This window comes from Thalassophryne amazonica, unplaced genomic scaffold (assembly GCF_902500255.1).
Source record: "Thalassophryne amazonica unplaced genomic scaffold, fThaAma1.1, whole genome shotgun sequence".
Lineage (NCBI taxonomy): Eukaryota > Metazoa > Chordata > Actinopteri > Batrachoidiformes > Batrachoididae > Thalassophryne > Thalassophryne amazonica.
In genome coordinates this window covers 945,131-970,991 of record NW_022986237.1, presented here as the reverse complement: position 1 = coordinate 970,991, position 25,861 = coordinate 945,131, and the positions used below count along the sequence as shown (strand labels likewise).

Genomic DNA, 25,861 nt, shown 5'->3' with positions numbered 1-25,861 from the left:
TCTTATTCACTGCTCTGTTTTATGGATTTTATTTTATTGTCCTTCCTGGTGGCCTGTGTTTTCTGCCAGTGATTGTGTTCCGTATTCACTGCTCTGTTTTATGGATTTTATTTTATTGTCCTTCCTGGTGGCCTGTGTTTTCTGCCAGTGATTGTCTTATTCACTGCTCTGTTTTATGGATTTTATTTTATTGTCCTTCCAGGTGGCCTGTGTTTTCTGCCAGTGATCGTCTTCCTTATTCACTGCTCTGTTTTATGAATTTTATTTTATTGTCCTTCCTGGTGGCCTGTGTTTTCTGCCAGTGATTGTGTTCCGTATTCACTGCTCTGTTTTATGGATTTTATTTTATTGTCCTTCCTGGCGGCCTGTGTTTTCTGCCAGTGATTGTGTTCCGTATTCACTGCTCTGTTTTATGGATTTTATTTTATTGTCCTTCCTGGCGGCCTGTGTTTTCTGCCAGTGATTGTGTTCCGTATTCACTGCTCTGTTTTATGGATTTTATTTTATTGTCCTTCCAGGTGGCCTGTGTTTTCTGCCAGTGATTGTGTTCCGTATTCACTGCTCTGTTTTATGGATTTTATTTTATTGTCCTTCCAGGTGGCCTGTGTTTTCTGCCAGTGATCGTCTTCCGTATTCACTGCTCTGTTTTATGGATTTTATTTTATTGTCCTTCCAGGTGGCCTGTGTTTTCTGCCAGTGATCGTCTTCCGTATTCACTGCTCTGTTTTATGGATTTTATTTTATTGTCCTTCCAGGTGGCCTGTGTTTTCTGCCAGTGACTGTCTTCCGTATCTGCTGCTCTGTTTTATGGATTTTATTTTATTGTCCTTCCTGACGGCCTGTGTTTTCTGGCAGTGATCGTCTTCCGTACCAGCTGCTCTGTTTTTCTCCCTCAGAAACGGGGCAGGGCTCAAAGTTAAAAGTGGGGTGAAGAAACATCAGCAGCTGAAGTTGAACAAACTTGTGGAGAATATTTTCATCATGGCAGGTAAAAAATAAACTAAAATAATGTAAAAAACGGATGTTTGGTCCCACTTAGTGCGAGTGTCGCAGTTTGTCGTGGCGGGCGTGCGCGTGTTTGTCCAGTGATAGATTCCAGATGTGCAGCCGAGAAAAAGAAAAGAGGGAAAGAAATTCCAAAGAAGAAAAACACTTCAGAACCGGATTGGTCTGGATTTGACAGTCCTGGTCAAAGTGGTGCAGTGGATCCTGGTTTGTCCAGATGTCCACGGCTGGACACAGGATTCTGAGACTGACTGTGTCCTTTTCTGTGTTTTCTGACTGAACCTGGTCAGACTGTTTGTCTTAAATTCAGTTTGATTGGAGGACTTGGAGACATGGACAGAACTGGAGAAGCATATGGGAGTTCTTCAGGAACCAGTCCCTGAACTTTGTTGACTGATCTTGACTTTGAGGACGATGCTGTCATTGGACACTTTGACTGCAGCACGTGAGGAACCAGAGTCCAAGTTTGTGATGTCCTGGGTCCAGACTAAGATCCAGGCTGTTCATGATGTGTTGGACTTGTCCATCAGAGGTGTCTCTGTGCGTGGGGACAGTGTGGACCTCAGCAGAGAACAGCATGTCTCTGGGTCCTTGGTCCTGCAGATCAGATGGAGTCATTTCCTGTTAAAATACTTAAAAATTAAGGCGGAGCTTTAAAAAGAAACTGTTTAGCATTTTTTTTAAATGTTTTTAAAGACACGCCCACTTTAACTTTGATACATTTTTGCTTTTTATGATGTCAGACTAAATGTGGAAAACACTCATTCAAACATCTTTAACCTCAAAGTGAAAAAAGTCCCTTTGTAGCTAAAAAGAAAGTAAAAGCTAAGTTCTCTCTCATCACTTTTACAGCCGTTAGGGCAACTGGAGTCACGTCTCATAAAGAACAAAGTGCTAAAGTGTTTTTGTGGGTGTCTGGGTGGCTCCCCTCGCTCATCTTTTTGTTGGTGTCTGGATAATATGCCTCGCTCGTCTTCTTTGCAAGTGTCTGGTTGGCTCCCCTCGCTCGTCTTCTTTGTTGGTTTCTGGGTGGCTCCCCTCCCTCATCTTCTTTGTTGCTGTCTGGGTGGCTCCCCTCGCTCGACTTCTTTGTGAGTGTCTGGTTGGCTCCCCTCGCTCGTCTTCTTTGTGAGCGTCTGGGTGGCTCCCCTCGCTCGTCTTCTTTGCTGGTGTCTGGGTGGCTCCCCTCGCTCGTCTTCTTTGCTGGTGTCTGGGTGGCTCCCCTCGCTCGTCTTCTTTGCTGGTGTCTGGGTGGCTCCCCTCGCTCGTCTTCTTTGCTGGTGTCTGGGTGGCTCCCCTCGCTCGTCTTCTTTGCTGGTGTCTGGATGGCTCCCCTCGCTCGTCTTCTTTATTGGTGTCTGGATGGCTTCACTGGCTCGTCTTCTTTATTGGCGTCTGGATGGCTCCCCTCGCTCGTCTTCTTTGCGAGCGTCTGGATGGCTCCCCTCGCTCGTCTTCTTTGCGAGCGTCTGGATGGCTCCCCTCGCTCGTCTTCTTTGCGAGCGTCTGGATGGCTCCCCTCGCTCGTCTTATTTGCGAGCGTCTGGATGGCTCCCCTCGCTCGTCTTATTTGCGAGCGTCTGGATGGCTCCCCTCGCTCGTCTTATTTGCGAGCGTCTGGATGGCTCCCCTCGCTCGTCTTTTTGTGGCAGTGGTGGCTCCAGAGGTTTATTTCTGCAGGTGCTATGGGGCAGCTTGATAATTTGATGAGGGTGCTATGAAATAAGGGCTCATGTGTCACGACGGCTCTCTGCTCCACATCTCACACATTCACGTGTGCACACACATATTCACCCTTGTGAGGTTTTAAATCCCACAACATCTCACAAAGCTTGGAGAGTTCGCCGCTCTGCGAGGTACCAGTAATGCTGAGAAATGTGTTGAGTCGCTCTGATCAGACTGCACTTCAACCGCTGCACACGGACAACAGCAAGAACATCGCAACATAAAACTCTTTGTATATTGTGCTGGTGAAAATATTCTCTGGGTTTCTAGACGATGTTATTGTGTTTGATGTAAACATGAGAGAAGCTCAGATTGTGTCTCCGTTATTTTCAAAGGGAATCACTGTGAGCCGCGATCGCTTCCTGTTCATGTCGTTCTGGGGAAAGTGAAGTTTGTTCTTTAATGTCCTGATTATTGTCACCGACTGTCCTCTTTGTTCCAGACTCATATATACATGTGTGTGTGTGTGTCTATATAGAATGGAGCAGACTCGGAATATTTGGAATATTTGTTTTTGAAAGTTTTCAGGATCTCTTTCAGCAGTCTGTTATTAATGAGATGAAAAGCATAAAAAAATTACATTTTAGTAGAATAATGTTCATTTACAATCGTCTTGTGGATTCTTGATGTTTAGACTGAGAGATTCAACGCAAATATCCACAGACCTCCAGTTCAATACAAATATCCACAGACCTCCAGTTCAATACAAATATCCACAGACCTCCAGTTCAATACAAATATCCACAGACCTCCAGTTCAGTCCAAATATCCACAGACCTCCAGTTCAATACAAATATCCACAGACCTCCAGTTCAGTCCAAATATCCACAGACCTCCAGTTCAATACAAATATCCACAGACCTCCAGTTCAATACAAATATCCACAGACCTCCAGTTCAGTCCAAATATCCACAGACCTCCAGTTCAATACAAATATCCACAGACCTCCAGTTCAATACCAATATCCACAGACCTCCAGTTCAGTCCAAATATCCACAGACCTCCAGTTCAGTCCAAATATCCACAGACCTCCAGTTCAATACCAATATCCACAGACCTCCAGTTCAATACAAATATCCACAGACCTCCAGTTCAATACAAATATCCACAGACCTCCAGTTCAGTCCAAATATCCACAGACCTCCAGTTCAATACCAATATCCACAGACCTCCAGTTCAATACCAATATCCACAGACCTCCAGTTCAGTCCAAATATCCACAGACCTCCAGTTCAATACCAATATCCACAGACCTCCAGTTCAGTCCAAATATCCACAGACCTCCAGTTCAGTCCAAATATCCACAGACCTCCAGTTCAATACAAATATCCACAGACCTCCAGTTCAATACAAATATCCACAGACCTCCAGTTCAGTCCAAATATCCACAGACCTCCAGTTCAATACCAATATCCACAGACCTCCAGTTCAATACCAATATCCACAGACCTCCAGTTCAGTCCAAATATCCACAGACCTCCAGTTCAATACCAATATCCACAGACCTCCAGTTCAGTCCAAATATCCACAGACCTCCAGTTCAATACAAATATCCACAGACCTCCAGTTCAGTCCAAATATCCACAGACCTCCAGTTCAATACAAATATCCACAGACCTCCAGTTCAGTCCAAATATCCACAGACCTCCAGTTCAATACAAATATCCACAGACCTCCAGTTCAATACAAATATCCACAGACCTCCAGTTCAATACAAATATCCACAGACCTCCAGTTCAGTCCAAATATCCACAGACCTCCAGTTCAATACAAATATCCACAGACCTCCAGTTCAGTCCAAATATCCACAGACCTCCAGTTCAGTCCAAATATCCACAGACCTCCAGTTCAATACAAATATCCACAGACCTCCAGTTCAATACAAATATCCACAGACCTCCAGTTCAGTCCAAATATCCACAGACTTCCAGTTCAATACAAATATCCACAGACCTCCAGTTCAGTCCAAATATCCACAGACCTCCAGTTCAATACAAATATCCACAGACCTCCAGTTCAGTCCAAATATCCACAGACCTCCAGTTCAGTCCAAATATCCACAGACCTCCAGTTCAATACAAATATCCACAGACCTCCAGTTCAGTCCAAATATCCACAGACCTCCAGTTCAATACAAATATCCACAGACCTCCAGTTCAGTCCAAATATCCACAGACCTCCAGTTCAATACAAATATCCACAGACCTCCAGTTCAATACCAATATCCACAGACCTCCAGTTCAATACAAATATCCACAGACCTCCAGTTCAGTCCAAATATCCACAGACCTCCAGTTCAATACAAATATCCACAGACCTCCAGTTCAATACAAATATCCACAGACCTCCAGTTCAGTCCAAATATCCACAGACCTCCAGTTCAATACAAATATCCACAGACCTCCAGTTCAGTCCAAATATCCACAGACCTCCAGTTCAATACAAATATCCACAGACCTCCAGTTCAGTCCAAATATCCACAGACCTCCAGTTCAATACAAATATCCACAGACCTCCAGTTCAGTCCAAATATCCACAGACCTCCAGTTCAATACAAATATCCACAGACCTCCAGTTCAATACAAATATCCACAGACCTCCAGTTCAGTCCAAATATCCACAGACCTCCAGTTCAATACAAATATCCACAGACCTCCAGTTCAGTCCAAATATCCACAGACCTCCAGTTCAATACAAATATCCACAGACCTCCAGTTCAATACAAATATCCACAGACCTCCAGTTCAGTCCAAATATCCACAGACCTCCAGTTCAGTCCAAATATCCACAGACCTCCAGTTCAATACAAATATCCACAGACCTCCAGTTCAGTCCAAATATCCACAGACCTCCAGTTCAATACAAATATCCACAGACCTCCAGTTCAATACAAATATCCACAGACCTCCAGTTCAATACAAATATCCACAGACCTCCAGTTCAGTCCAGATATCCACAGACCTCCAGTTCAATACAAATATCCACAGACCTCCAGTTCAATACAAATATCCACAGACCTCCAGTTCAGTCCAAATATCCACAGACCTCCAGTTCAATACAAATATCCACAGACCTCCAGTTCAGTCCAAATATCCACAGACCTCCAGTTCAATACAAATATCCACAGACCTCCAGTTCAATACAAATATCCACAGACCTCCAGTTCAGTCCAAATATCCACAGACCTCCAGTTCAGTCCAAATATCCACAGACCTCCAGTTCAATACAAATATCCACAGACCTCCAGTTCAGTCCAAATATCCACAGACCTCCAGTTCAATACAAATATCCACAGACCTCCAGTTCAGTCCAAATATCCACAGACCTCCAGTTCAATACAAATATCCACAGACCTCCAGTTCAGTCCAAATATCCACAGACCTCCAGTTCAATACAAATATCCACAGACCTCCAGTTCAATACCAATATCCACAGACCTCCAGTTCAGTCCAAATATCCACAGACCTCCAGTTCAATACCAATATCCACAGACCTCCAGTTCAGTCCAAATATCCACAGACCTCCAGTTCAGTCCAAATATCCACAGACCTCCAGTTCAATACAAATATCCACAGACCTCCAGTTCAATACAAATATCCACAGACCTCCAGTTCAGTCCAAATATCCACAGACCTCCAGTTCAATACCAATATCCACAGACCTCCAGTTCAATACCAATATCCACAGACCTCCAGTTCAGTCCAAATATCCACAGACCTCCAGTTCAATACCAATATCCACAGACCTCCAGTTCAGTCCAAATATCCACAGACCTCCAGTTCAATACAAATATCCACAGACCTCCAGTTCAATACAAATATCCACAGACCTCCAGTTCAGTCCAAATATCCACAGACCTCCAGTTCAATACAAATATCCACAGACCTCCAGTTCAGTCCAAATATCCACAGACCTCCAGTTCAATACAAATATCCACAGACCTCCAGTTCAATACAAATATCCACAGACCTCCAGTTCAATACAAATATCCACAGACCTCCAGTTCAGTCCAAATATCCACAGACCTCCAGTTCAATACAAATATCCACAGACCTCCAGTTCAGTCCAAATATCCACAGACCTCCAGTTCAGTCCAAATATCCACAGACCTCCAGTTCAATACAAATATCCACAGACCTCCAGTTCAATACAAATATCCACAGACCTCCAGTTCAGTCCAAATATCCACAGACTTCCAGTTCAATACAAATATCCACAGACCTCCAGTTCAGTCCAAATATCCACAGACCTCCAGTTCAATACAAATATCCACAGACCTCCAGTTCAGTCCAAATATCCACAGACCTCCAGTTCAGTCCAAATATCCACAGACCTCCAGTTCAATACAAATATCCACAGACCTCCAGTTCAGTCCAAATATCCACAGACCTCCAGTTCAATACAAATATCCACAGACCTCCAGTTCAGTCCAAATATCCACAGACCTCCAGTTCAATACAAATATCCACAGACCTCCAGTTCAATACCAATATCCACAGACCTCCAGTTCAATACAAATATCCACAGACCTCCAGTTCAGTCCAATATCCACAGACCTCCAGTTCAATACAAATATCCACAGACCTCCAGTTCAATACAAATATCCACAGACCTCCAGTTCAGTCCAAATATCCACAGACCTCCAGTTCAATACAAATATCCACAGACCTCCAGTTCAGTCCAAATATCCACAGACCTCCAGTTCAATACAAATATCCACAGACCTCCAGTTCAGTCCAAATATCCACAGACCTCCAGTTCAATACAAATATCCACAGACCTCCAGTTCAGTCCAAATATCCACAGACCTCCAGTTCAATACAAATATCCACAGACCTCCAGTTCAATACAAATATCCACAGACCTCCAGTTCAGTCCAAATATCCACAGACCTCCAGTTCAATACAAATATCCACAGACCTCCAGTTCAGTCCAAATATCCACAGACCTCCAGTTCAATACAAATATCCACAGACCTCCAGTTCAATACAAATATCCACAGACCTCCAGTTCAAGTACAAATATCCACAGACCTCCAGTTCAGTCCAAATATCCACAGACCTCCAGTTCAATACAAATATCCACAGACCTCCAGTTCAGTCCAAATATCCACAGACCTCCAGTTCAATACAAATATCCACAGACCTCCAGTTCAATACAAATATCCACAGACCTCCAGTTCAATACAAATATCCACAGACCTCCAGTTCAGTCCAGATATCCACAGACCTCCAGTTCAATACAAATATCCACAGACCTCCAGTTCAATACAAATATCCACAGACCTCCAGTTCAGTCCAAATATCCACAGACCTCCAGTTCAATACAAATATCCACAGACCTCCAGTTCAGTCCAAATATCCACAGACCTCCAGTTCAGTACAAATATCCACAGACCTCCAGTTCAATACAAATATCCACAGACCTCCAGTTCAGTCCAAATATCCACAGACCTCCAGTTCAGTCCAAATATCCACAGACCTCCAGTTCAATACAAATATCCACAGACCTCCAGTTCAGTCCAAATATCCACAGACCTCCAGTTCAATACAAATATCCACAGACCTCCAGTTCAGTCCAAATATCCACAGACCTCCAGTTCAATACAAATATCCACAGACCTCCAGTTCAGTCCAAATATCCACAGACCTCCAGTTCAATACAAATATCCACAGACCTCCAGTTCAGTCCAAATATCCACAGACCTCCAGTTCAATACAAATATCCACAGACCTCCACATGTCGCCGACAGTGTCAGCTAACAAAATGCCGACGGCATGCAGAGAGAAAATCTTTCGTCCTTATCAGGTTGGACAGTCAAACCAGGCTGGACACCAGGACACAGCTCAGGAAGTTAAAGTGTTTAACTGAGTTAACGGGATCAGTACACAGAGAGACAGTCAAGACAGAGCAACAGTATGACAGACATCAGGTAGAAGGCGCGGTTGAGGTACACAGAAAAAAACACGAAAAACACGACGAGGCAAAAAATAATCCAAGAACTGAGCTGGAAAGAGGGACAAAGCACATCGATCTGGCAAACTGTGAGGCTTAGAAAGCACCCAGGTGATTAACAGGTGTGTGGAGGAGCTCCCAGAACCAGGGTGTGGCCAGACAGAGAGGAACGCCCACCACCAAGAGCCAAGAGAGGGAGACGAGATAAAACAGGACAGAGAAAACCAAAGCAGAAAGACAGAGCAAGAGACAGACAGAACACAAAAACAACCCAAACAAGACAGTAACCTGAAACATAACCACCCACCAGTCCAAAAACCTGACAATCTACCTTTGATGTCTTCATAACAGCACAATGCTCCTGTTGTAGTTCAGAGCAAAAGCATCACTGATCTGGCTGCTGTCCAGGGTCCATGTTCTCTGAGGGTTCATTACCAGGAGTGACCCCGGGTCACACCAGTGACCGCTGCTGATCCTCGGGTAGTTCTTTAGGCCACACAGACTTTACTTCTTTCCACTTCCACTCATGGACATTTGGGCAGCAAAAACCATTTCAGTAACTTCAGAGAAACTACACTCATTACAGCACGACGTCATCATGACATCATCAAACATGATGTCATTGAACCTCACGTTACCCTCATGTTGTGTAAAACAATCAGTTCTGTTAATGACTGTTTATTTTCTTTTAGGAGTAAAATATTTAATCACATTAATCTGAAAACACCAGATTTGTGTCTTACTGTGAAAAACTGAAAGGATGATGTCATCGCCCCGCCTCTGGAACACGTTGTTAACAGTGTTATTTAGCACATTATTTTTTTTCTTCTTCTTGGTGGGACAAAGTGTCAGCGTCCTCCAACTCAGGCTGAGAAACTCACTCAGAGCAGACAAACACTGAGGAACTTCTTTAAAAACAAAACAGAGTGTTCCAGGACGCACATCCAAAATGTCCTTGTAACTATCTGATCTTAAGCTAACTGCTTTTTTAAATGGCTGACACAAAAAATGCTTGTATTTGGTAAAACTATCAGATCCTTTTACAGCTGGCTAATTGATAAAACCATCTGATCTTTTTATAGAGGTTTAATTGATAAAACCAAAGCATTCGTGTCTATTTGGAAAAACAATCACCATGATGGATCATGATCATGATCTGTTTTACTGCATGAAACTACATTACATAAACACACACTATAGGATTTTTACATAGCAACCATGAACGCACCGTGAACAGACGGCTCCTATTTTCACTGCAGCCAGCTCACATAGACACCGACTCAAGCCAGGTTAAGGACCGCCCATATGGGGGTGGCTTAGGCTGAAGTAATAAAAGGTTCTTTGTTCCTGGTTTGCATGTGACCTGTTCAAGATCCCAGCCCTGAGATAACTCTTTACAACATCTAAATTTTGAAGTCCGTTTCCTGTCCAGTTCTTTTTGGAGGTCTCACTGTGACAAAAGAACCTAACAAAACAAAAAACCCTTAACAAGTAACTTCCATCATAACGAATTAACGCATTTCCAGACGTCATCGTCCAAAACAAAAGTGTCGTGTGGGGAACAGTTTTTATCTGTGATGATGAATCCAGGCAACAGGTCAAATTAAAAGGCTTTATTTAATCTGTGAGCCGCCTTCTAAAACTTTAGCTTCCGTTGCTACATTGATTAACCTTCTCTATTTTTTTGTAGAAGCGTTACAGTGCCACATACAGGCCTGGCATATGTACTACAACACCTTCCTGCAGTTTCACAGGATCTGTGAGAACAGAGACATTTCTTGAATGGAACACTTTTTGAAAATGACAAAGGAAAAGACTGTATAGCAGAAGTTCAGTTTCAGTGTAGACAAGGCCTTAAAAACAGGGGCTGAAGTTACATTAAAATAAGAAATGAGGAATTATTTTCTTGGAGGTGCTATGACTAATTCAGGGCAGCTATAGCACCCCCTAGCATCCCCCGGCACCAGCCATGTTTTGTGGGTGTCTGATAGATCCCCTGACTCATCTTCTTTGTGTGTGTGTCTGGGTGGCTCCCCTCACTCATCTTCTTTGTGTGTGTCTGGGTGGCTCCCCTCGCTCGTCTTCTTTGTGTGTGTCTGGATGGCTCCCCTCGCTCGTCTTCTTTGTGTGTGTCTGGATGGCTCCCCTCGCTCGTCTTCTTTGTGAGTGTTTGGATGGCTCCCCTCACTTGTCTTCTTTGTGTGTGTCAAGATGGCTCCCCTCGCTCATTGTTTGTGGCTGTCTGGGTGGCTCCCCTCACTCGTCTTCTTTGTGTGTCTTGATAGCTCCCCTTGCTCCTCTTTTTGTGGATGTCTGGGTGGCTCCCCTCACTCGTCTTCTTTGTGAGTGTCTGGATGGCTCCCCTCGCTTGTCTTCTTTGTGTGTGTCAATATGGCTCCCCTCGCTCGTTTTTTTGTGGCTGTCTGGGTGGCTCCCTCACTCATCTTCTTTGTGAGTGTCTGGATGGCTCCCCTCGCTTGTCCTCTTTGTGTGTGTCAAGATGGCTCCCCTCGCTCATTTTTTGTGGCTGTCTGGGTGGCTCCCCTCGCTCGTCTTCTTTAAGTGTCTTGATAGCTCCCCTTGCTCCTCTTTTTGTGGATGTCTGGGTGGCTCCCCTCTCTTGTCTTCTTTGTGAGTGTCAAGATGGCTCCCCTTGCTCGTTTTTTTGTGGCTGTCTGGGTGGCTCCCTCACTCATCTTCTTTGTGAGTGTCTGGATGGCTCCCCTCGCTTGTCTTCTTTGTGTGTGAAGATGGCTCCCCTCGCTCGTTTTTTTGTGGCTGTCTGGGTGGCTCCCCTCGCTCGTCTTCTTTGCGAGTGTCTGGATGGCTCCCCTCGCTTGTCGTCTTTGTGTGTGTCAAGATGGCTCCCCTCGCTCATTTTATGTGGCTGTCTGGGTGGCTCACCTCGCTCGTCTTCTTTGTGTGTCTTGATAGCTCCCCTTGCTCCTCTTTTTGTGGATGTCTGGGTGGCTCCCCTCTCTTGTCTTCTTTGTGAGTGTCAAGATGGCTCCCCTCGCTCGTTTTTTTGTCGCTGTCTGGGTGGCTCCCTCACTCGTCTTCTTTGTGAGTGTCTGGATGGCTCCCCTCGCTTGTCTTCTTTGTGTGTGTCAAGATGGCTCCCCTCGCTCGTTTTTTTGTGGCTGTCTGGGTGGCTCCCCTCGCTCGTCTTCTTTGTGTGTCTTGATAGCTCCCCTTGCTCCTCTTTTTGTGGATGTCTGGGTGGCTCCCCTCACTCGTCTTCTTTGTTTGTGTCTTGATGGCTCTCCTCGCTTGTTTTTTGTGGATGTCTGGGTGGCTCCCCTCTCTTGTCTTCTTTGTGAGTGTCTGGATGGCTCCCCTCACTCGTTTTTTTTGTGGCTGTCTGGGTGGCTCCCTCACTCGTCTTCTTTGTGAGTGTCTGGGTGGCTCCCTCACTCGTCTTCTTTGTGAGTGTCTGGATGGCTCCCCTCGCTTGTCTTCTTTGTGTGTGTCTGGATGGCTCCCCTCGCTTGTCTTCTTTGTGTGTGTCAAGATGGCTCCCCTCGCTTGTTTTTTTGTGGCTGTCTAGGTGGCTTCCTCACTCGTCTTCTTTGTGAGTGTCTGGATGGCTCCCCTCACTTGTCTTCTTTGTGTGTGTCAAGATGGCTCCCCTCGCTCGTTTTTTTGTGGCTGTCTGGGTGGCTCCCTCACTCGTCTTCTTTGTGTGTATCTGGATGGCTCCTCTCGCTCATCTTTTTGTGGGTGTTTGAGTGGCTCCCCTCACTCGTCTCTTTTGTGCACACTGATATAGGTTATGATAGACTCTATTTCTTCCTGACTGATTTTGGTGACGTTGTAAATGTTCATGTCTTCATCCCCTGACAGGAGGTAATTACTCATCAATCTGTTTCTTTTGATATTTGGATTTTGTATTGACTCATTTTCAGATATTTTTGTTGAATCTCATAACTGACTACATGTACATGAAGGATCATCTTCTCGTGGTGCAAAAAAACAACAAAAAACAGATTTTTGGATGTGCAGATGAAGATGCAGCTGTGGAAACAGGAAGTGGTTCAGCTCCAGGCCCTCTGGTCGCTGTGACCTTCGAGAGAAATGCCTCGAGGAAGGAGAAGTTCCTGGAGTCCGAGCCTCAAGCTTTGGGGGTACTACACACGTTGAACACAGGTCCTCTCTGGAGGTTGACCTTCTCCACCTCTACTAAACTTTGCTGTGTTTCCAGATCACACAGATTGGCCTCGGAGTCTTTCAGATCGTCTGGAAGAGTCTGTTGGTGGCCCAGGGTCTGACCTCCATCTGGGCACACCTGCCCATCATCATTTCCTCTCTGCTGGTGAGCACTCGTCCACGTCACCCAACACCTGAAATCTCACCACAACAGCTGGTGAGCGGTTGTTTGTGTTCTCAAGCCCCCGCACACGATAACTCTGCTGGACTGTCCCGCTGGACCGCTGACCTTCAGCAGCTGTTGAAGCTGATCTTTCTGCTAAATTGAGAAACATCTGGTGGTTGACCCTCCAGTTATCTGTGAAGAACTGAATCTGAGTGAGAGGCAGAGGTGGACAATTGAAGGAAAGGACACACAGTGAGCCGTACACAATGTTAAGCACTGATGATGGAGGAAAGGACCTGTACCGACTGGAGAGACAAAAGAACAAAGATGGAAAGGATGTGCAGCAGGTTAGGGTGGTAAAAGATGCAGATGGTAATGTGCTGACAAGTGAGGAGAGTGTGTTGAGAAAGTGGAGGGAATATTTTGAGGAGCTGATGAATAAAGAAAATGAGCGAGAGAAAAGGCTGGATGATGTGGTGAGAGTAAATCAGGAAGTATAAGAGATTAGTAAGGAAGAAGTGAGGGCTGCTATGAAGAGGATGAAGAGTGGAAAAGCAGTGGAGGCATGGAAATGTCTAGGAGAGATGGCAGTGGAGTTTCTAACCAGATTGTTTAATAAAATCTTGGAAAGTGAGAGGATGCCTGAGGAGTGGAGATGAGGTGTGTTGGTTCCTAATTTTAAGATCAAGGGTGATGTGCAGAGCTGCAGTAAGTCCATGTTTGTGGACTTGGAGATAGCTTACGACAGGATGCCACCTTGACCTGATGTGATATGGCCTGACCTGATGCTCTCTGATGTTACCTGATGTGAAATGACCTGGCTTGGCCTGGCCTGATGCTCCTTGATGTGACCTGACCTGATGTGATGTAACATGGCCTAGTGCTCCCTGATGTGACCTGACCTGATGTGATGTAACATGGCCTAGTGCTCCCTGATGTGACCTGATCTGATGTGATGTAACATGGCCTAGTGCTCCCTGATGTGACCTGACTGATGTGATGTAACATAGCCTGATGCTCCCTGATGTGACGTGACCTGATGCTCCCTGATGTGACCTGACTTAATGTGATGTAACATGGCCTGGTGCTCCCTGATGTGACCTGACTGATGTGGTGTAACATAGCCTGATGCTCCCTGATGTCACGTAATGTGGCCTGATGCTCCCTGATGTAAACTGACTTGATGTGATGTAACATTGTCTGGTGCTCTGTGATGTAACACAGCCTGATGCTCCCTGATGTGACGTAACGTGGCCCGATGCTCCCTGATGTAACCTGACTTGATGTGATGCAACGTGGCCTGATGCGGCGTAACATTACCTGATGCTCCCTGATGTGACCTGACTTGATGTGATGCAACGTGGCCTGATGCTGACTGATGTGACCTGACCTGATGTGACACAAGTGACCTGATGCAGCATAACATTGCCTGATGCTCCCTGATGTGATGTGACCTGATGTGATGTAACATAGCCTGATGCTCCCTGATGTGACCTGACTTGATGCAGCGTAACATTGCCTGATGCTCCCTGATGTGACCTGACTTGATGTGATGTAAGGTGGCCTGATGTTCCCTGATGTGATGTGACCTGGGGTCCTGCCTTCTTATTCCCCCCATTTGTTATTTAAGCATTTGGTTCATTGTACAATAAAGTCAGAGTCTGTAAACCTGTCTGTGATGTATGAAGTTGTCTGGGTGTGACTCTGACGTGGTTTATGTTGTTGTCGTCAGGTGATCATAGCCGGGAGTTTGGCGATAGCGGGACAGAACCTCCACCTCCCAACCGTAAGTCACAATGATGTTAATGTTATAGTCAATCAATCAATCAATCAATTTTTTTTATATAGCGCCAAATCACAACAAACAGTTGCCCCAAGGCGCTTTATATTGTAAGGCAAGGCCATACAATAATTATGTAAAACCCCAACGGTCAAAACGACCCCCTGTGAGCAAGCACTTGGCTACAGTGGGAAGGAAAAACTCCCTTTTAACAGGAAGAAACCTCCAGCAGAACCAGGCTCAGGGAGGGGCAGTCTTCTGCTGGGACTGGTTGGGGCTGAGGGAGAGAACCAGGAAAAAGACATGCTGTGGAGGGGAGCAGAGATCGATCACTAATGATTAAATGCAGAGTGGTGCATACAGAGCAAAAAGAGAAAGAAACAGTGCATCATGGGAACCCCCCACAGTCTACGTCTAAAGCAACATAACCAAGGGATGGTCCAGGGTCACCCGATCCAGCCCTAACTATAAGCCTTAGCAAAAAGGAAAGTTTTAAGCCTAATCTTAAAAGTAGAGAGGGTGTCTGTCTCCCTGATCTGAATTGGGAGCTGGTTCCACAGGAGAGGAGCCTGAAAGCTGAAGGCTCTGCCTCCCATTCTACTCTTACAAACCCTAGGAACTACAAGTAAGCCTGCAGTCTGAGAGCGAAGCGCTCTATTGGGGTGATATGGTACTACGAGGTCCCTAAGATAAGATGGGACCTGATTATTCAAAACCTTATAAGTAAGAAGAAGAATTTTAAATTCTATTCTAGAATTAACAGGAAGCCAATGAAGAGAGGCCAATATGGGTGAGATATGCTCTCTCCTTCTAGTCCCCGTCAGTACTCTAGCTGCAGCATTTTGAATTAACTGAAGGCTTTTTAGGGAACTTTTAGGACAACCTGATAATAATGAATTACAATAGTCCAGCCTAGAGGAAATAAATGCATGAATTAGTTTTTCAGCATCACTCTGAGACAAGACCTTTCTGATTTTAGAGATATTGCGTAAATGCAAAAAAGCAGTCCTACATATTTGTTTAATATGCGCTTTGAATGACATATCCTGATCAAAAATGACTCCAAGATTTCTCACAGTATTACTAGAGGTCAGGGTAATGCCATCCAGAGTAAGGATCTGGTTAGACACCATGTTTCTAAGATTTGTGGGGCCAAGTACAATAACTTCAGTTTTATCTGAGTTTAAAAGCAGGAAATTAGAGGTCATCCATGTCTTTATGTCTGTAAGACAATCCTGCAGTTTAGCTAATTGGTGTGTGTCCTCTGGCTTCATGGATAGATAAAGCTGGGTATCATCTGCGTAACAATGAAAATTTAAGCAATACCGTCTAATAATACTGCCTAAGGGAAGCATGTATAAAGTGAATAAAATTGGTCCTAGCACAGAACCTTGTGGAACTCCATAATTAACTTTAGTCTGTGAAGAAGATTCCCCATTTACATGAACAAATTGTAATCTATTAGACAAATATGATTCAAACCACCGCAGCGCAGTGCCTTTAATACCTATGGCATGCTCTAATCTCTGTAATAAAATTTTATGGTCAACAGTATCAAAAGCAGCACTGAGGTCTAACAGAACAAGCACAGAGATGAGTCCACTGTCCGAGGCCATAAGAAGATCATTTGTAACCTTCACTAATGCTGTTTCTGTACTATGATGAATTCTAAAACCTGACTGAAACTCTTCAAATAGACCATTCCTCTGCAGATGATCAGTTAGCTGTTTTACAACTACCCTTTCAAGAATCTTTGAGAGAAAAGGAAGGTTGGAGATTGGCCTATAATTAGCTAAGATAGCTGGGTCAAGTGATGGCTTTTTAAGTAATGGTTTAATTACTGCCACCTTAAAAGCCTGTGGTACATAGCCAACTAACAAAGATAGATTGATCATATTTAAGATCGAAGCATTAAATAATGGTAGGGCTTCCTTGAGCAGCCTGGTAGGAATGGGGTCTAATAAACATGTTGATGGTTTGGATGAAGTAACTAATGAAAATAACTCAGACAGAACAATCGGAGAGAAAGAGTCTAACCAAATACCGGCATCATTGAAAGCAGCCAAAGATAACGATACGTCTTTGGGATGGTTATGAGTAATTTTTTCTCTAATAGTTAAAATTTTATTAGCAAAGAAAGTCATGAAGTCATTACTAGTTAAAGTTAATGGAATACTCAGCTCAATAGAGCTCTGACTCTTTGTCAGCCTGGCTACAGTGCTGAAAAGAAACCTGGGGTTGTTCTTATTTTCTTCAATTAGTGATGAGTAGAAAGATGTCCTAGCTTTACGGAGGGCTTTTTTATAGAGCAACAAACTCTTTTTCCAGGCTAAGTGAAGATCTTCTAAATTAGTGAGACGTCATTTCCTCTCCAACTTATGGGTTATCTGCTTTAAGCTTCGAGTTTGTGAGTTATACCACGGAGTCAGGCACTTCTGATTTAAAGCTCTCTTTTTCAGAGGAGCTACAGCATCCAAAGTTGTCTTCAATGAGAATGTAAAACTATTGACGAGATACTCTAGCTCACTTACAGAGTTTAGGTAGCTACTCTGCACTGTGTTGGTATATGGCATTAGAGAACATAAAGAAGGAATCATATCCTTAAACCTAGTTACAGCGCTTTCTGAAAGACTTCTAGTGTAATGAAACTTATTCCCCACTGCTGGGTAGTCCATCAGAGTAAATGTAAATGTTATTAAGAAATGATCAGACAGAAGGGAGTTTTCAGGGAATACTGTTAAGTCTTCTATTTCCATACCATAAGTCAGAACAAGATCTAAGATATGATTAAAGTGGTGGGTGGACTCATTTACTTTTTGAGCAAAGCCAATAGAGTCTAATAGATTAAATGCAGTGTTGAGGCTGTCATTCTCAGCATCTGTGTGGATGTTAAAATCGCCCACTATAATTATCTTATCATCTTATCTTATCTTATAGTCCACAGCGGCTTTAACTGATCTTAGTCATGACATTAAAAAACTGGTAACCGTCAGTTGACGTGTATGTTTAGATTAAAACAAAAAATATTTACACACACCCCTCCCCAAAACCAAACTAAACCAAACAAAAAAACAACGTAACTTGAAAGTTACAGGGTGATCGTTTGGCGGGCGGTGACAGGTTTGGTAAAGATGTCTGAGCCCGTACCCAAGAGTCCTCTCCGAGAACTCCCAACTCAGAGATCCAGGACGTGTCTGAGAGCAACCCTGAGCAAGGAGGGGACAGAAACTCCCATCTGTGTGAGGAGGCGGGGTTGACCCTGTTGCTCGGTGTGACGCAGTCCTCCAAGAGCTGTGATTGGTTGTCCCAGAAAGAGAAAGAGGGGAAAAAAAACAAATGTGCTCCGAGTTGTGAATAGACGCTAAAACCAACTGATCTTTTAGTGCCATCATGGAAAAGGCAGAAGGGATTTGATCATATAACCTGAACTGTATTCAGAGACGTGTCAGCGTGAAAATAATTTCAGGTCATGATGTTTGAAGGAACCTCGTTCACATGCTGATGACTATATTGATTATATTTTAGAGTTCTGTAGTTTTACTCCTCGTGTTTTTGATATTCGCGGTGGCAGCAGGTCCTGTGATCGCTGGTGTCCTGATGGAAAGGGGTCTGATTTGGCAAAATGACCGAAAACAATGAACGAAATGGATTAAAACAGAACTAGAAAGTCCAACTGGACAGAAGAGCCGGGCCTGCTGCTGGAGGACAAACAACCACGAGGAGTTTTAAGAGGGAAACTTTTATTTTTATTTGCATTTTTTTAATTGTGAATTATTTTGTGTGTAGTTATATGTTTGTACAGAGAGAGTGCAGATCAAACCGGAGTCAAATTCTCGGTGAATAAAGGCTGTTCTGATTCTGGACCGGGTCCTGGGATCACGGCACACGGGAAGAGCGCGCTGACCAACAAATTAACTCTCAGAATTCCTTGAATGGTCATTTCTTAGAATTTTTCCTCGGTAAGATGAAAGTTGTTCACAAAGCGCCTCAGGCCTTAAGAGAGCTCCGAGTCGCCAAACCGGTCAGAGGACTTTTAAGAAGCCTGAGAGCGTCTGAAGCAGAGGAGACGGCAGAAAGACAGTAACATGCTGCCGGCTCCATGGTGCAGACACGATGACTGGAGCTGACCTCATCAGGAATGAGCTGACCCCCCCCCCCCCGAGATGAAGGTCATCAGGACACCGTGACCCCTGGACACGGGACAAATGTCCATTCCTTCATGTGATTATTCATGTCACAGTAAGTGGTGTCAGCAGACTAACCTCAGCTGGCTGTGGAGAACTTGGCTTGTGTGCTGCAGTCTCTGCTCTCGCTTTGGATCACAGCACCAACCAGGAGCGGAAACACAAGAAGATACGAGGTGCATCCAAACATGCTGAAGCTGTGTAACGCTTCATTTAAATTTGCTGAGTTTCTTTGTTAGGACATTAAATTATTTTCATGATGGGTTGGTTTTACTGTCCGTTCAGAACCACGCGCGCTGAGTGCGTGTCTTTTCTTTCCCTTTTTGTGAAAACCAATCACAGCTCTTAGAAGACTGTGTCATACCTAGCAACAGGGTCAACCCCGCCTCCTCACATACTTCCTGGATCACTCTTCAAGATTCCTTGCTAGGAAGTTCTCGTCTCAGTTAGGAGCTCTCTCGGACCCCGGACCCAAAGACAATCCGTCCTTTTACTCAAACGTATCCTCATGTGGGTGATTCTTAGACTACGGGCACTTATTATGTCCTTTGATCATATAGTATGAAAAACAGAAAAAAGGGGAAATTTCACACTTTTATAGTTATCTTTACAATGAAAGTGTTTTAAGAAATTTGTTCTAGTAGTCTGACTTTTTCACCTTTTTTCAGCATCATTATATGCAAATATTGCCGTTTTGTGCTTGTCCCACACCCAGACTTTTGATCTTCAATGATAAAAATGAATGGTAAAGAAACATTTTTTCTAATGTTTTAAAAAATCTCTGAATAAAATATCAGTAAAATAATCAAAACATAATTGGGGTATTCAATGTCATACAACTGTTGTGATTTTTTTTAAACAAAATGTAGTTGTCCCACACTATTGCCGTAATTTCCACCACAACACTGTAATGTACCTTTAAACAGTTTGTATGAGATTGTTTGGGTAGTTTCTATGGAGATAAACAGTGACATCAGAGCACATATATATAGCGCCAAATCACAACAAACAGTTGCCCCAAGGCGCTTTATACTGTAAGGCAATGGTGTGGTGGAAATTACATTTACAAGGCCAATAGTGCCCGTAGTTAAAGAATCACCCAAATATAACAATAGTTAAGATATCAAATGTACAATTTCTGATGATTTATTTAATTCATTTAAAGCCTGATTCATGCAGCTCTGTAACTCCGTGTCATACAGTGACGTGTGTGCCAGTTTTAAAGTTCTCCGTCTCTGGATTATACTTTATTCTGGACTAATTTGACCCTCAACACGTTTTTCTTTCTACAATCATCACCTCCAAATCAAAAGTAAACTGAACATTTTCCTCTTTTACCGACTTTGTGCTGTAAATGTGATGTGGACTTTTCTGATCCGTTTATCAGTGTGCAAACTGTAAAAACTGTTATGATGACAGACGAAGGATTAACAGCAGAAAAGTGTCAAATCACAGCCTTTTGTGTTTGATTTAACAGGTTCACGTCAGGCTGCAGGTCCGAGTCCGAACACAGTGTGAACAAAGTAAACTGTCTGACTTTTAATCACTGAAATGACTCCGGTCCCACTTAATCGGCGAGTGTCAGAGCTGAACTTTAATTTGTACCTCTGTCACTGTGCACATCCAGACTGATCGGGTTTTTAATGGTTTAATGGTTTTTAATACATTGCGATCAGATGAGACATTTTATCTGATGTGAGTGAAAATCTGTTGTACAAAATCCATTATATATACAGTGTTTATTACCTGGATAAACAACACAAAAACTTTGGGACTGTTTATTGGACATGGGACTGAACAATAAATTGACCTCTCAAAGCTTTGAAGATGAAGTCACTTCCATCCCTAATTTTAACTATTAGAGAAAAAATTAAAAAAAAAAAAAAAAAAGCCATTTGCAAAAAGCCAAAAAGTTATTTTGACAACCGTCTGACATAACTGGGGTCAAAATAAATAGAACACTGCCATCTACTGGCATCCAGACGCTCATACTGCCATGAACACTGAACACTACTGGCCAGTAGATGGCAGTAGAGACCATGAAAACTTGCCAAAACAAAATTCCAGATAATTCGTGTCTGCTACGTTTAAGATGCGTGGAATTTAATAAACGCAACCGAATTTCAGACATCTTATATATTACTCTGGAACAAAGATGACAGACAATGTTTGACATAAGCAGGACTCTAAATAGCAAACAGGAATCGATTGCAGTGATTCCAACTGAAAATAATGGAGAAGCAACCTGAGCTACTTCTGGCATTTTTACATAAAACAAACACAATAACAACGTCTATTAACCCAGAGAATATATTCACCAGAGTTTTAGGCACAATATACAGAGTTTAATGCTGTTGTCCGTGTGGAGCCTGATCAGAGCGTCTCAAATGCATTTCTTCTGTCGTGAATGTACTGAGGTTACCATAATGCACCTGGACACAGCGTGTCCACACTAAAACCTTCAAAATTTGTGCAATATTTTAAAACTAAAACATATATCTGATATTTTCGCTTTATAAAACTTCAGACGTGACATTAATTTAAATAACTTGTCCGAAATTAGTTTGGTTAAAATTTTAACCATAAGTTAAAACTGTATGCCTCTGGATGACTTGGGTGATATTGCCAGTGTATCAGTATGGGGTCAAAAGAGATTAGGTTTTTTTTTTTTTCTGTGATCACTTCTCCTTTGCCTACAGAGGATAGAGCAGTTTCTTCTGGAACCAGCTCCACCACTGCTTTAACCCAAAGATATTTTAATGCTTTGACCCAACTATATCTGTATTTTGACCCAAAGATATCCGTACTTTGACCCGAGGATATTTGTATTTTTACCCAACTATATCTGTATTTTGACCCAAAGATATCCGTACTTTGACCCAACAATACACGTATTTTTACCCAACTATATCTGTACTTTGACCCAAAGATACACGTATTTTTACCCAACTATAGCCGTACTTTGACCCAAGGATATCCATATTTTTACTTAACTATATGTGTACTTTGACCCAAAGATATCCATATTTTTACTTAACTATATGTGTACTTTGACCCAAAGATATCCATATTTTTACTTAACTATATGTGTACTTTGACCCAAAGATATCCATATTTTTACCCAACTATATCTGTATTTTGACCCAAAGATATCCATACTTTGACCTGAGGATATTTGTAGTTTTACCCAACTATATCTGTACTTTGACCCAACGATACACGTATTTTTACCCAACTATATCTGTACATTGTCCCAACGATACACGTATTTTTACCCAACTATATCTGTACTTTGACCCAGATATCTGTATTTTTACTCAGTGATATCCATGTTTTTACCCAAATACAGTTGTGCTTAAAAGTTTACATACTCTGGCAGAATATTTGTTTTGATTTGCTATTTTCAGAAAATATGAATGGTAACACAAATACTTTTTTCACTCATGGTTAGTGGTTGGTTGAAGCCATTTATTGTCAGACTACTGTGTTTACTCTTTTTACATCATAATGACAACAGAAACTAGAAGAGAACTGGTATATGCAATTTTAGCTGCAACTGAAAGAAAAGAGTATACAGTGGGAGTGTTTATTGATTTATGCAAAGCATTTGATACCATAAATAATGAGTTATTATCAAAATTATACAAGTATGGGACTGGAGGCACAGCACACCCGTGGCTCCAAAGTTACTTTACAAACCCTCAACAGTATGTTCACATTAATGGGCTAAATTCTGATTGTAGAAAGGTGATATGTGGAGTCCCGCAAAGGTCCATTTTAGGATCTCTTTTTCTTTTGTTTATTAATGATATCTGTGAATCATTGAAAATGTTTTTTTTTTAATTGGGACAAAAACTATATGATTTTTGGTCATCAGAGAAAGAGTGAGGAAGTGAAAATGACCATTGATGGAGTTATTATTGAAAGAGTTAATGAGGTTAAGTTTTGTTTTAGATGAAAAATTTAATTGGAAAGCCCATATAGAGTATATAAAAAGGACAGTTAGTAAAAGTAATGGCATTTTATTTACAGTAAAAGATTTGTTTGACTGTAACTCGTGTGTGCTGTATCATTGTGCAATGATCCTCCCAGACTTCAGGTAAAACATACAGCAGAACCACTAAGCCCTTGTATCTGTTATAAAAAGAGCCATTTGAATTATCAATAAAAAAGGTTTACAGAGAGCACAGCAATAAGTTGTTTATTTCAACTAGTCAATTAAAATTTAAGGATCTTTTTGACTTAAAATTGCACTTATTATGTGGAAAACTAAGCGTGGAAATTCACCAGATGACGTCCAAATTGATTTAGTTTTGTTACACAGGCCATTTGCCATAGAAGGGTTATTTTCACACAAATATCTATAGTAACAGAAGTGTCCATTTCTGTACTTAAACTTTGGAATGTTTTGAATGAAGAAATCAAACGTTACACAAATGTTTATAAAATAAAAAAAAAAATGCATAAGGACAAAATTATGAGGGACTATAGAAAATGAGAAGAATACTGTATGTAACTGCAGACATGTAAGACAGTCATGTTCCTGATAATGATGTTGATGTGATGCCTGGGCACCTGACGAGGAGACGGTGCTGAGGTTGGACAAATGGACTTTTTAATTTTGTTTTAAAGAGCAGAGAATACAAGATTTATCTGCTTTTTGTTAATGAAAATGCTTAATAATTTAACAAGGCAATGACTGAATGAAGTGACATGATCAAAGAAAGTGAAAGTGAACCACTAACCAAGAGTGGAAAAAAAGTTTTTGTATCATTCATATTCTCTGAAAAATGGCCCCCCAAAAAATAAAAAAATTCTGCCAGGGTATGTACACTTTTGAGCACAACTGTATAACTTTGCTTTGACCAAAACACGTCTGTACCTTTCCCCAAACATATCCATAATTTTCCCCAAAGATGTCCATACTTTTGCTCAAAGACATCCATACTTTGAGCCATAATTCCGTGTTGCTGGACAGATTAAGATCACTGAACATTGTTTTTGTATGTGATTGATGAGGTTTGTGGACATTTTTCTGTTGATTCCTCTTTCAATATGGTCCTGAATGAGATTCCCGAAACAAGAAGAGGGCAGTTTTTGTTTTTGCTGACTTGTGCCAGAATTCTGAGTTATGCAAATAAAAAAAGGAAACAGAAATCTGTCGGCTTTTGATCCGGTTGTGTCACGAGGCTGAAACGCTGAGCTGGCGCCCGTTTGAATTCAGAGATGAAGCCGCCGGTGTGAGAGCTCACATCCTGTTGGACTACAGCATGAAGAGTTCTCAGCCTGTTCCAGAAGCAGCCAGGCTGTGAAATAAGGTCGGAGCTGGGCAGGACGAGGTCGTTAAAAACCCGCGGACTTCTTTTTAACCCTCGGGAGTGACGGGCGGTCAGGAGGAGGCAGACGAGGCCGTTTCACCGGTCGGCAGCAGAACCTTCAAACCTGAAACAGCTGGACCAGTGGAGTGACGGTGGTGTTTCCTTGTATCTTCTCAGCTGAAGGCCTGCTTGGGGATGCAGATCGTAGCCTGCGGCACCTCCTTCATCAGCATATTCGTCAGTCTGACCGTTTCCGAGTTCCTGGGCATTCACTGCTATTCCAAGTACTACGAGAACGGCACCTACACCTACATGTACTTGGAGAGCTGCCAGACCATCGAGGTGAGCGCCTCCGTCTGCACTTTACTGCATTTTAAATCTTCATCTGAGGCTCTGTCGCTGCTCAGCGGTGAACGCCGCACGCCGCATGCACCGGCAGATGTCTCTTTAAATGCTTTAATTCAGTGGCACAGAAATGAAAACCTGCCAGAATTCAGCAGCAGGACCTTTGACAGCGTGTAAACGAGACGTGATGCGCTCTGCCTTCCAGAAGGTCAGCGAGCACATTAACGGCGAGACCATGCTGATCAAAGCCACTCTGGTGGCCATCTCCGCCGCGCTGGCTGCCTACTGCTGCAAGGTGGTCAACTGCTGCTCGCCCGCCCCCAATATGGTACGTCTGAGCCCGGCACTGGTCACATGACCTGCTTCATACTTCATGAGAGAGAGAAGGGGGGAAAGAGAGCAGAGGGGGAGGGGGGGAGAGAGGAGGGGGAGGGAGGGAGAGACAGGAGGGAGAGGGAGGGGGAGAGAGACAGGAGGGAGAGACAGGAGGGAGAGGAGGGGGAGAGGGAGGGAGAGACAGGAGGGAGAGGAGGGGGAGAGGGAGGGAGAGACAGGAGGGAGAGGGAGGGGGAGAGGGAGGGAGAGACAGGAGGGAGAGAGAGAAAGAGAGGAGAGGGAGGGAGAGAGAGAGAGGAGGGAGAGGAGGGGGAGAGGGAGGGAGAGAGAGAAAGAGAGGAGAGGGAGGGAGAGAGAGAGAGGAGGGAGAGGAGGGGGAGAGGGAGGGAGAGACAGGAGGGAGAGAGAGAAAGAGAGGAGAGGGAGGGAGAGAGAGAGAGGAGGGAGAGGAGGGGGAGAGGGAGGGAGAGACAGGAGGGAGAGAGAGAAAGAGAGGAGAGGGAGGGAGGGGGGGAGAGAAAGAGAGGAGGGGGAGGGAGGGAGAGAGAGAGAGGAGGGAGAGGGAGGGAGAGAGAGAGAGAGGGGAGGGGGCGATCACTGTCACCCATGGAAAACTTTAGTTAAAAAAAAAAAAGCCTAGTGAAGGAGTTCGTTTTAAACTTGCAGTAGAAATCAGGTGATGATGTCATAAAGTGATTTTCAGTGACATCTTGTTTCCTGTCACAGCCTGTGATCACTGTACAAGCTCCGCCCACGGCGCAGTGAGGAAGCACACCGGATGGCCAACGTTTCCACTCAGTGTTATTGTGAAAAGAGAACCTTTAACAGGTGTTTTTTTTTTTGTTTTTTTAATGTATTCACTCTGTGTCTGTTTTACCTTCACTTAACTGTACGACCAAGA

The 25,861-nt window shown here is 43.3% G+C and overlaps 1 protein-coding gene across 1 annotated transcript; it reads left to right on the top strand.

Moving 5' to 3' along the window:
- Positions 1 to 708: 708 nt before the first annotated feature.
- LOC117505704 lies at positions 709 to 25,773 on the top strand. Its single transcript, XM_034165261.1, has 7 exons — positions 709 to 988; positions 12,688 to 12,809; positions 12,887 to 12,997; positions 14,730 to 14,783; positions 24,457 to 24,621; positions 24,830 to 24,952; positions 25,687 to 25,773. The coding sequence occupies exons 1-7, from the start codon at positions 982 to 984 to the stop codon at positions 25,723 to 25,725; spliced, it is 621 nt and encodes a 206-aa protein (XP_034021152.1). The 5' UTR covers positions 709 to 981; the 3' UTR covers positions 25,726 to 25,773.
- The last annotated feature ends 88 nt before the right edge of the window (positions 25,774 to 25,861 follow it).

Excerpts from the sequence above, each read along its gene's own strand:
- LOC117505704 (XM_034165261.1), top strand. Across the intron at positions 24,622-24,829 it reads AGAGCTGCCAGACCATCGAG|AAGGTCAGCGAGCACATTAA; the intron begins GTGAGCGCCTCC and ends TCTGCCTTCCAG. Across the intron at positions 24,953-25,686 it reads GCTCGCCCGCCCCCAATATG|CCTGTGATCACTGTACAAGC; the intron begins GTACGTCTGAGC and ends TTCCTGTCACAG.